The sequence below is a fragment of the Echinops telfairi genome, unplaced genomic scaffold (assembly GCF_000313985.2).
Source record: "Echinops telfairi isolate 266 unplaced genomic scaffold, ASM31398v2 ScPeMD7_5;HRSCAF=22, whole genome shotgun sequence".
Lineage (NCBI taxonomy): Eukaryota > Metazoa > Chordata > Mammalia > Afrosoricida > Tenrecidae > Echinops > Echinops telfairi.
This window is the reverse complement of record NW_022103901.1, coordinates 5,962,593-5,973,362: the sequence shown is the minus strand read 5'-3', so window position 1 is coordinate 5,973,362 and position 10,770 is coordinate 5,962,593. Positions and strand designations below refer to the sequence as shown.

Here is a 10,770-nt window from a genome sequence, read left to right as displayed (position 1 = left end):
CCACGGACGGATGCAGTGAGGCACAATGGAGGTGCCCATTACCAGAACCATCTTTGGGGCCAGTTCAGGGCTGGTGTCCACTCAAGACAACCTGGGGCACAATGTCCTAGGCCAAGTGCTGCCTGCTCTGCAGAACACAGTGCTGGAGGGGAGGCAAGGAGTTCTGAGGCTCATGCCCAGCGCGCTTCTCTGGCCTTCTGCTGTCATGCTGTCCAGCAGGACACCACAGTCCCAGTAACAGAGTGATTAAGGCAACCAGTGTTCAGACTACGTGGAGAGGCCTTGATGCAATCGGACGCTGGAGACGGCGGGAAACAAGAAAAAGTGGAGCAACAGCAGGAAGCATGCAAGGAGCAGGGAAGATTGGGGTGGGGGGTTGAGGCTCAGGGCTGACCATGGTTTTCTCACGCCGCGTCGCGCCTCGCCACAGACAGAAAATGCTCAGCTTCCCCTCCCATCGGTGTCCAACTGGAACCATCTTCTCAGGCAGTTTCTCTCCTTACCAACGCCCAAAACGCCACGTTCCTGCTGCAGGCGGCTGAGTGAGGCAGACGGAGGGGAAGAGCTCCAGGCTGCCACTGACTCCACACGCTCGCCTGCCCACTGTCGCCTGCGTGCCCGAAGGAGTAGATTCCTACTGGACTCTGCAGCCGCTGTCGGCTCCCCATGGTGCATGGGCACGTGCTCGGTGGCAGAGGGGCTGCTGACAGGCACCCAGCAAGGTGACAACTTCGATACGCCCCAGGCAGTTCTGCTCTGTTCCACTGAGGGTTGGGCCCTGTGAGCCGGGTCCGTCCAGCAGTCAAAGGCAAACCACCACAGGGCCTGTAACCCCATGTAGGCCCTCCAGAGCAAGGACATGGCTGTGACTTGTGTGACAGAGGAAGCGGCACCAGAGGGGCAGGTGACAAGAGGCCCCCCTGTGCCGACCCCCCAGGACAGGGTTCCTCAACAACCCTGAGAAAGAAAACTTCCTTCTTGACCTTGTTCGGCCAGGGCTGTAACTTTACCATGGTCGCAGAGGAAAGCACAGCTCTGTCCTGACTACAACAGCAGTATTCAAATGTGACTATTTTATTTCCTTAAAAAGAAAAAAGAAACAAAAACCCTTAGAAAGATAGGTATGCTTCCTTGCAAGCAAAACAGAGAGCAAGGTATCACCATGGTCCCTGTGATTACTGAAGCCATGGACGATCTGGGAGATGGACTGGGGGCTTTGGAGATGCAGGGTCATCTTGGGAGTGCAGACCTGTCCCCGAGCTCTGTACACAGTGGGCAGGACCAAAGCCAACCACAACCCCATGGGCAGTTAAGCGCCCCCGTGACCTGGGTGAAGATGGCAGGGTCTGCCGGGGGTGGGGGTGGGGTGGGGGGCCCTAGCAAGGCGCTGCTGCTCCCTAAGCTGTCAAAGACTCCCTGGTGCAGAGACACATACACCCCCACCCCCCCGGCTGGGTCCTGGCTGTCCCCAGGGCGAAGCACGTGCATCATGGAACCAGTTTCGAATTGAGTTTTATAAATATGTACAAATCAGTTACAGGCACTTGAAATGTCTTTGGCTGGAATAACCCAACATTGCAAGACAATGTGTTCACAGAGTGTCCAGGCCGACCGGGTGCAGCAGGCAATGATTGATTGCAGTTCTCTCTGTCTCACGCAGGAAAATCTGGGGCGGTTAGGCTTCAGCCAAAGCCACCTGGAAGAGAGCAGGACAGACCAGCCGGTCGGAGAGGGGGTAGGCCACTCAACCCCGCCTCCCCAGAGCAATGGACAGGAGGTGGCCCTCATCCTGTCATCCTTTGAGGTTTGCTTCCACCCAAAAAACAAAAAAGCTTTTCTCATTGGTGCAAAAATACGGAGGAGCTTCTAGACATTGGTAGGAAAACGCCCATGGATTACCTGAAGACCCCTCAAATTTTGAGACACACTTGCCTGTTCGGTCTTCTGCAAGGGTAGGATTGAGTAAGCTGACAGCAGTCACGTGGTTGCCATCCCTGCCTCCCAAAAGATGACAGCCCCAGCCCGACCCTCCTGACCCCTGGGGCTGTAACTTCACATCAGCAGGGCACAACAGTTGCTGTCCCTTTGACTGAGCGACTCCTCACCCACGTCAGCTGCTCTCTAACAGAGACGAGAGCTACTCCCACAGCCGCTGCCTTCAGCCACCGGGTTGAGGCAGAGGAATAAAGACTCATTCTGACGGTGCTCCCATGGTATAGTGCTTACGCAATGGCCTGCTAACTACAGGTCGAAACCACCAGCCGCTCTGCAGAAGAAAGATGAAGCTTTCTCCTCCCTTAAAGAGTGACACTCTCGGGAATCCACAGGGGCCGTTCTACCCTGTCCTTGGGGCTGTGTGAGCCTGCATGGACATGCTGGCGGCAAGAAAGAATCCCCAGGAGCCCTGCAGACACTACTGCGTAAGCAGTGGGCTACTAACCCTCAAGTTGGTGGTTCAAACCCCCCAACGAGCCGCTGCATGGAGGACAAGGCTCGGGGCAACCTCCGGGGCAATTCTCTCTAACGGAGAATTGATCCATGCTGGAGTTGGAGGTTCTGACACAGAGAACGGCGGGGCCTTCTCAAGGAGTGGGGCACATGGGAGGGAGTCAAACCCAGGCGCCCCTTCAGCTCACCTTCTCAGGACAGAATTCAGGATTGCTCTGACGTAGTTTGCTCGGTCTGCCTTTGATAACAGCGTAGCAGAACATGGTTATCACCATCACGAAGAGGAAATAGCTGGTGTGCATGAGGTGCAGGTTTATCAGGGAGCGGTCATCCTACCCAGAGGGGCGAGACACAGGGTGAGAAGCCTTCCCTCATCCACAGCTCCTGCTGGCTCCAAGCTTTGGCAGCTGGACATCCAGAGGTGCCGTGGTGGTGTTCCTGAGCAGCCTGGTCTCTGCCCATGGGACTCCACTCTGTCAGAGCCTCCCTGCCCAGGGACCCCTGACTCCGTCTCCAATAGTAGTCATCTGACAGGACTTCCAGCTTGTCAGGTCATTGCACACTTCACAGGCTGTGGTCTAGCACTGACATCTCCTCTGTACGTAGTGGAGGCCAAGGCTCTGATGTGATGCCATTGTGCCACTCGCTATCCCGCAAGGGGGCCTGGAACCGAGCCTGCAGCCCTTGCAAGGTCGGCCGGCCTCAGCAAGTCTCCAGGCACCGACTGTGGATGAAGCTATGTGCGTCCAGATGACTAGAGTCCTTCCTCCCTTTTCTTTGCAAATTCCAGCCCTACTCTGCCTTCAGTATCTGGCCAAGAAGCCATCCCCCAGCCCCACTCCTACTGTCCAAACTCTGAAGGTCCTGTCCGTGCTGACACAAACCACCCACCCACCCCCTCTCATGGACTGGTGTCAATCTCCCCAGAACTCCCAACCTGCCCTTGGAGCTGCAGTGGACGACGGAGGATCAAGACGGAAGAAAGAACAAGACCCGTCCCCTCCAAGAATGTGGCAATTTCTCAAGTCTTCCCCTACTCCCTCATCTCTTAACCCAGCCAAAAATCTAGGCAGGAGACGGCAACCCAGGGAGAGAGTCGGGGCCCTCTATAAGGGTGGGCGCACTGGCGCACAGTGGCTCAGCATTTGGGGGCTGCTCCACATGAGAAAGAGGAGGCTGTCTGTTTCTGTCAAGATTTCCGGCTCCAAAAGCCCCCAGGAGCAGCTGCGCTGTCCTAGAGGGTCGCTCTGAGTTGGAACAGACCATGGCAGGGGGGTTGGGTTCTGAACAACCCAGGCCCTACCCCACTTGCTCCCTCTCACACGTATGTGCACATGCGCGGGTTTCCTGACTTACGTCTGGAACAATGACCGTGAGCTTGGGGTTGAAAGCATGGTAGACTTTCCCAATGGCCCCCTTGTAACACCAGAAGGGATTGTAGTCTTGGGCGTATTTTGTGTTGGCGTCCCTGGCTGTGGTGAAGATCTTGTACCAGAGCGTGGCGTTGCTGTATGTGTCCGGGATGCAGTGTGGGGGCTGTCTGCAAGGAGAGAGGGAGACACACAAGCTCAGTGAACAATGAGACCAAACACACGCCGCCCCTCTGCCCTGCCCAATCTCGGTGGTGCTGTGGGTTAGGCACTGGGCCGCCAGCCTTTGCGAAGGAGAAACACGCGGCTGTCTGCTCAGACTCCCTGTATCTGCTGCGAGAGTCAGGGCGGACTTGATGGCAGTGGGACTGATTTGGGTTTGAACCCTGCCCCTGGCACCTTCCGAGCCTAACCACATAGGTGGGGAGGAGGCAGAGATATGACTAACATGTTTCTGGCAAAATCAAGTTTCTCTGTCATATGTGATGTATTTTTTCTATTTTCAGTTTCAGGTCTTTTAATTTTTAATAATACACATGGAACAGAAGACAGGCACCTGACATAAAGCAGTTGGGTGTTAGACCCTGGCCTTTGGAATCCCAACAACTGCTGATGGGGGCCCCCCTGGTCCTCCGAAGTCTATTAAGTTCTGGGCCACACCCAGAGGCTTCGGGAGTTATCAGCACCAGCAGGCCCAGCCTGTTTGCTCTTGCCCTATAGACATCGAGATAGCGAAACTAAGCCCCGCCCCCACCCCCAGATAATGATTCTGACTACAAAGGATTCACCACAGAATTCTTTTCAATCGGTTCAATGGGCCGTGTCTGGGGCTTCAGTTCTCAACCTGGGGCCATGGTGGCTCAGTGGTCAAGCACCCAGCTTCTAACTGCCATGTCGGCCCTGGGAACCCACCAGCTGCTCTCTCAGGGGAGGGCAGTGGCAGTGAGCTTCTAAAAAGAGGATAGGAAGGTCTGGGTGACCCTGGGAGGGTTGCTCTGCTCTGTCCTTGGACTTCTTTTAGTTTTGTTTGTTTAGAGAGGCTTTCTACCAGTACATTATAAGTCTTGACAGAGAAAGGAGAGGTCAATAAACAGTGTTTCTAAACTGAAAGACAACACTGATTGGCATAGAACAAATCCAAAGCAGAAGTCTCACAGAGGCGTGGCTATGCCGATGGAAAAGCAGGCTCCGTTATGCCCCTGACACTTTCTGGATAATGAAGGGGAAGCACCCTGATCTTTCAGCACCTTCACTGGGGGTCCTTCTGGCCACTTGCATCCATCAGCCCAGGGTCAAGTGGGCTTTGTCAGGACTGTGGCACCCTTGCTTCTCCCCTCGAAGGAAAGGTGACCTAAAGGTGGCCGCAGGACCTGGCTGAAACACTAATCACCTGTGTCGGCATGTAGAAGGCTGCCTCCCTCATGGACCCCGACAGCCACAGCCTCACAGAGCCCGCCCACGGGACTCGGCGCTCCACACACTTACACGGTGACAGGGAACACCCCAAGGGCGGCAGTGAGGGTCATGCAAGTCGTGAAGACCACCTGCTCGCAGTGGCCGTGGAGAGCACAGTCATCCGCGCTCCAGGCTGTGGGCAGCGTGAAGGTGACATTGATCTCCTCATGAGCCTCCCTGCCTGGGGGAGGAGAGAGAAGAAGCCCCACCATCAGTGTCCTGAAGCCAACCACCTGGGCCCCCAAGTAGGCCAGACGCCTGCCACTGTGAGGTTTCAGGAACAACAGATATGTGGAGTTGACACCACGGCCCAGGGTCAGACAATAACGACGATGACACTGTTCGGAGAGAGGCCTCTCAGGAGCCCAGGCATCATCCACCACAGAGTGCTTCTTTGGACAGGTAGTTTAGCGTCTGCCAGTACACTTACCATCTTCCAATCTCTTCCTAATGGCCGGGTTCACTTACATACCCCCCACCATGAGTGTCGCCGCTCCCAAGGTTCCGAGGGCTTGGCAGACGTTGAGGAAGGCCGGCCTAAAACTGCACAGTGGTGGCACTTAAACTGGAACCTAGAGGAGGTCATGGAACTCCCCAGCCAATCAGGGGTCACGTATCTGCAACCACCCACAGGAGCCTGACAGGCCAGTTCCAACTCACTGTGACCCCATAACTGGGTACAAGAGAACCCAGACTGCCTGGCCGTGCGCCACCCCCATAACTGTCGTTGTGCTTATGCACATGGTGGCAGGTGGCAGAGCCAACCAGCAGTTTTTCTTCCAAGGCCCGGCCGTTCCCGCCTATTCCAGCTGCCATTGCCTCCCAACCTGCCCTGTCCTAACTGAACTAGCCCCGGATTTAGTGCTGGCTGGCTATCTTCACTACTTCCTATCAGTCCATTCTAAACAGGGCCTACCAAACATGTACAGGGTGCCTCCTGGGTGCCAGGTATGCTCACACCCTTCCTGCCTCTCCCAGGATCCCTAAGGGGAGAGACCAGGCCATGGGCCTTTTCTCCCTCCCGCAGACACTGGAGTGCGGAACAAAGCTACAACAGAACAAAGGGCAGCAGCTGCTGTGGTTTGTCTTCAAAGCCAAGAGGAGTGGCCTGGACCTAAGCTGCTCCTCAGTAGGTGAAGCTCCCAGGCCATGCTCCCAGGCTTTCACCAAGCAGCTGGCCAACTGTCCTACCCCCCACCATCTCCCTGTTTTGTTACTCTTGTGACAGTGTTGTATTGGGGTTTTGGTGCACGAAATGGTGCCTTCTTGGCTTTAAACTCAACCCAAGAAAAGACACAGGCAAACCAGCAGTCAGAGGCAGAGAGAAGCATTGGCGTGGCTCTCTCTTACCAGTAGCTGCTACAAGTTCTTGAGGGTAACCACCAGCACCCATGTACCTGAGAGCCCAATCTGCTGCCCTAGGACGGTCGAGTACAGGTGGGTGACGTTGCGCGAGTATCCCCCGAAAGGCCTGAGTGGGTCCAGCGTCAGGGTGATGGCTACAGAGATGTTCACAGAGCCTGAATCCTCCAGGCCCTGGGGGACCTGGGTGGGGCCCCGGGCCGGCCCGCTGTTCACTGTGCTTTCTGGTGTCGTCGTGTCATTGGTGAGATGCTTCAGTGTTTCGTTCTCGGATACACACAAGTCCAGATCATTAAGCCGCAGCAGGAACATGTTCCAGTCCTTCTGGGAAGCGACACAGAGAAACGGGGGTGAGTGGCCCCAGAGCATCCCCACGGCAAGACCACAGCCCCGAGTCTCAGTGGGGCATGGTGTCCCACCCTACAGAGCTCAGGGTCCAGTGTTTAGGAGCCACGGCCATGTCTTCACAAACCTCCCTCACCTTCATGATCTTGACTATGAGCATTTCAAGGGCAGGAGATTCTAAAATAGCTGAGATGTACGAATGCAGGCCAAGCACCAAAGGGCGCCTATAACACACTTACAGAAAAGGACCCGTTTGACTGGGAAGTTCAGAACCTGCTCACAGCCTCAAGGTCAGCTGTATCTACTCCTAGCCAAGTGAGTCACAGAAAAGGATAGAAGATAATGGTCGACCTTTCTCCCTGACAAGAGGAGGAAGTCAGAGCCAGAGCTGGACGAGGCCCTACCCGCCTGGCCCCGCCATACCTCGGCCATTCCTGGTGACTTAATCTCCTTGATTTTGAAGAAGTAGCCCAGGGTCAGGAAGGCGATGGCCATGGCGCTCACACTGATCATGAAGACCACCAGCGGGGGGCGGCTGCTGATGTACAGCTTCAGGTTCTCCAGGGGGTTGATGTTGAACATTATTCTGACAGCTCCACCTGAAAGCAAGGGGGTACGGACATCAGCTTGCTGGACAGACCTGCCAGGGGAAAACTGCAGAGAGAGAGAGAGAGAGAGAGAGACTGTGGTGCTGGTGGGGCACCACTCACTACTGAACTATTGAACTTGGGTAATGCATTGGTCATCAATCTACTCCACAGGCAAGGAGGGTAAAGCACCAACTGTGGTTAACTCAGCAAGGTGGGGGCCTGAAAAACAGCCACTGTCTCCGCTGGTCTGAAACTTCTAGTCTCTACTGAGCGGGCAATAATTCCACAATGCATACAAACAGTCTGGGAACACTCTCATTTCTGATCAGTGAAAAGATGAATCCTTCTGTTTAGGCAACATTCTGTCCTGTTCACTGTGACGAATCGTTGATGACCAGCCCAGCACTTGGCATGGAGTAGGCGCCCAATAAATATTGACTGAATTATATAATTTCCCCGCTTAAAGCCCTCAAAAGGTCAGTGGTTCAAATCTACCAGCCACTCCATGGGAGAAAGATGAGACTGCCTCCTCTATTGAGACTCAGTGTCTCAGGAACCCTTTGTGGGGTTGCTGAGTCAGAACAGACTCAATGGCAGTGGGGTTGAGTTGAGCTTTGGTTGGGTTTTTTAAATAGGCTGCCCCCTAGAGGCAAGATAAGGTCATCGCAACTCCCTTTCATGGCCCACCAAAACCCAAACCAAACTCACTGCAATCCAGAGAAACAGCTGTAAACGTGGTAATATTCAGAGCATGGAATGGACTAGGAATTCTGGGAGTTTTTTTTTTTTTTAATAAATGGAATGCTTGAAGACATATAGCCTAGACATTACGGAGCTAAAATGGACTGGTACTGAGCATTTTGAAACAGATAATCATATAGTCTACTCCATCAGGAACCCTAGATTTACTGGGCTAACCAAGCCCAGGTTCAAGCATAGGTTCAAGTACATCAGTCACTCCACAGAGGAGAAAGCTGGGGTTGTCTGCTCCCATAAAGCGTCACAAAGCCTCAGAAACCCTATATAGTGTCACTGTGAGTCTATGTACCAATGTACCAGAAATGACAAATTAAAGAGGGGCAACATCACAATTATCATGAGATGAGAACAATTCAAAGATACAACCTGAAGTACAATGCGGTCTGTGATGTCCTCCTCATGCCACAAAGAAGACCTCTTAAGACTATTATTTAAATTTATATCCAACCATGCATGACCAAATGAACATACTGACTTTTTTTAAACCAACTTCTGCAGTTTAACATTGATCACACACACCATCAAGATGTACCGGTGATGGGAATGTGAAGGCAGGAAACGAGGAGGGTCAGTAGTTGGATGTAAATATGGTGCTAGAAATAACGCTGGAGATCATGTAAGTTTTACAAAGTCAACAAATTACTCATGGAAAATACCTTTTTCAACAACACAAACAGCAACTAGACACATGGACCTCACCAGATGGAATACAGAGGAATCAGATCAACTACATTTAGGAAAAAAGCACAATGGAGAAGCTCAATATCACCAATCAGAAAACAAAGGTCAACTGTGGAGCAGACCATCAATTGCTTATATGTAAGTTCAGATTGAAGCTGAAAAAAATTAAAACAAGAGCCCACAAGAATCCACAAGAGCCAAAAATACAACCATGACTATATCCAATCTGAATTCAGAGACCATCTCAAGAACAGACTTGATGCAGTCGCCAGTCTTTTGTGGGATGACATGATTATCATACATGAAGGAAGTAACAGGTCATTAAAAAGACAAGGAAAGACCCAGATGGGTATCAGAAGAGAACCTTGCTCTTGAACGCAGTGTAGTCAAAGGAGGTTGTAGAACTGACGAAGCAAAAGGTGGTTAAACAGAAGATTTCAGGAAATGTGCAAAGACAGATTTTGAAAAGCCCAAGTGGAAGAACATGCTTGACATTTCTCAAGTTCAAAGAAGTGAAGAAAAAAATTCAAGGCTTGAATTGAAATGTTTCTGGGCAAAATACTGCTTCACAAACAGGATCAAAAGAAGATGGAAGGAAAACACTGTCAGTGTGCAAACAGGAACTGGTTGATGTTTAACCATTTCAGGAGATGGCATGTGACCAAGAACTGATGCTACCGAAGGAAGGAAGCCCACGCTGCAGTGAAGGCACTGGTGACAAACAAGGCCCAGGAGCGGATGGAAGAGCAGCTGGGATGTTCCAACAAACTGATGCAACACTGAAAGCTCTCGCTCATCTATGTCCAAGGGGGCTTCAAAAGGTCTGTGGGGAAATGCCATTTTCTTTTTTTTTCATCTTTTAAAAAATGTATTATTAATTGGGAGTTAATATATATGTATTCAATCATTCCTGTTCAATCACCCCAGGCAGTATTATACAATTGCTACAACAATCAGTTTACAATCATTCTTTTCCATCCCGGACTCCTTGACATTGTCTCCCTTTTACCCACACCCTCCATTATCTTTTAATGCCACTTTGCACGAACTTTTTGAAGACCCTGAATGGAGGGAGGGAGGGAGAGAGAGGGAGAGAGAGGGAGAGAGGGGAGAAGGGGAGAGAGGGCTAGAGCCCTCCATAGTGCAATGGTTAAGTGCTTGAGTGCTGACCAAAAGGCTTGGCTTTAACCCATCATCCACTCCACAGAAAAAAAGGCCTGGTGATTTGCTCCCATAAAGAAAGCCCTAGGGGGTAAAGAAGGGGCCGGCCTTCCAGCGACAGCAACCCAAGATGCCAGCCACCACTGGCTCGGAGTAAAAGTCCCTCGCAATTTCCGACTGTTGGAAGAACCTGAAGAAGGCCAGAAAGGAGTAGGAGATGGCACAGTTAGCTGGGGTCTAGAAGATGACAAAGACATGACACAAGATGGACAGGGATGATAACTGGCCCTTCAATAACAATTTACAAAAACCGGATATACAGCCTTAAATTGGAATGTGGACCTAAATACCCAGAGGCACCCCCCTTTGTAAGATTTGTAACAAAAATTAATATGAATGGAGCTAATAGTTCTAATGGAGTGGTGGACCCAAGAGCCATATCAGTGCTAGCAAAATGGCAGATTTCTTACAGCATCAAAGTTGTCCTGCAAGAGCTCCGACACCTAATGATGACTAAAGAAAATATGAATATGAAACTCCCTCAGCCGCCCGAAGGACAGTGTTACAGCAATCAATCACTAAAAAGAACCCACAGGCCC

General features: G+C 52.0%; 1 protein-coding gene and 1 pseudogene across 2 annotated transcripts in view; one reads left to right on the top strand and one right to left on the bottom strand.

Annotated features, from left to right (window-relative positions):
• Positions 1 to 1,495: 1,495 nt before the first annotated feature.
• TMEM248 (transmembrane protein 248) overlaps positions 1,496 to 10,770 on the bottom strand; it is a 24,364-nt gene continuing 15,089 nt past the window's right edge. For both annotated transcript variants that reach the window (XM_045285206.1, XM_004705576.2), the window contains exons 2-7: positions 7,404 to 7,579; positions 6,671 to 6,956; positions 5,304 to 5,454; positions 3,805 to 3,988; positions 2,637 to 2,780; positions 1,496 to 1,696 (exon numbers count right to left, since the gene is read on the bottom strand). In XM_045285206.1, the coding sequence (XP_045141141.1) occupies positions 1,676 to 1,696; positions 2,637 to 2,780; positions 3,805 to 3,988; positions 5,304 to 5,454; positions 6,671 to 6,956; positions 7,404 to 7,562 (945 nt within the window). In that variant the 5' untranslated portion in view covers positions 7,563 to 7,579 and the 3' untranslated portion in view covers positions 1,496 to 1,675. The remainder of the gene's footprint in view (positions 1,697 to 2,636; positions 2,781 to 3,804; positions 3,989 to 5,303; positions 5,455 to 6,670; positions 6,957 to 7,403; positions 7,580 to 10,770) is intronic.
• Positions 9,222 to 10,770, top strand: part of LOC101654294 — a 4,566-nt pseudogene continuing 3,017 nt past the window's right edge.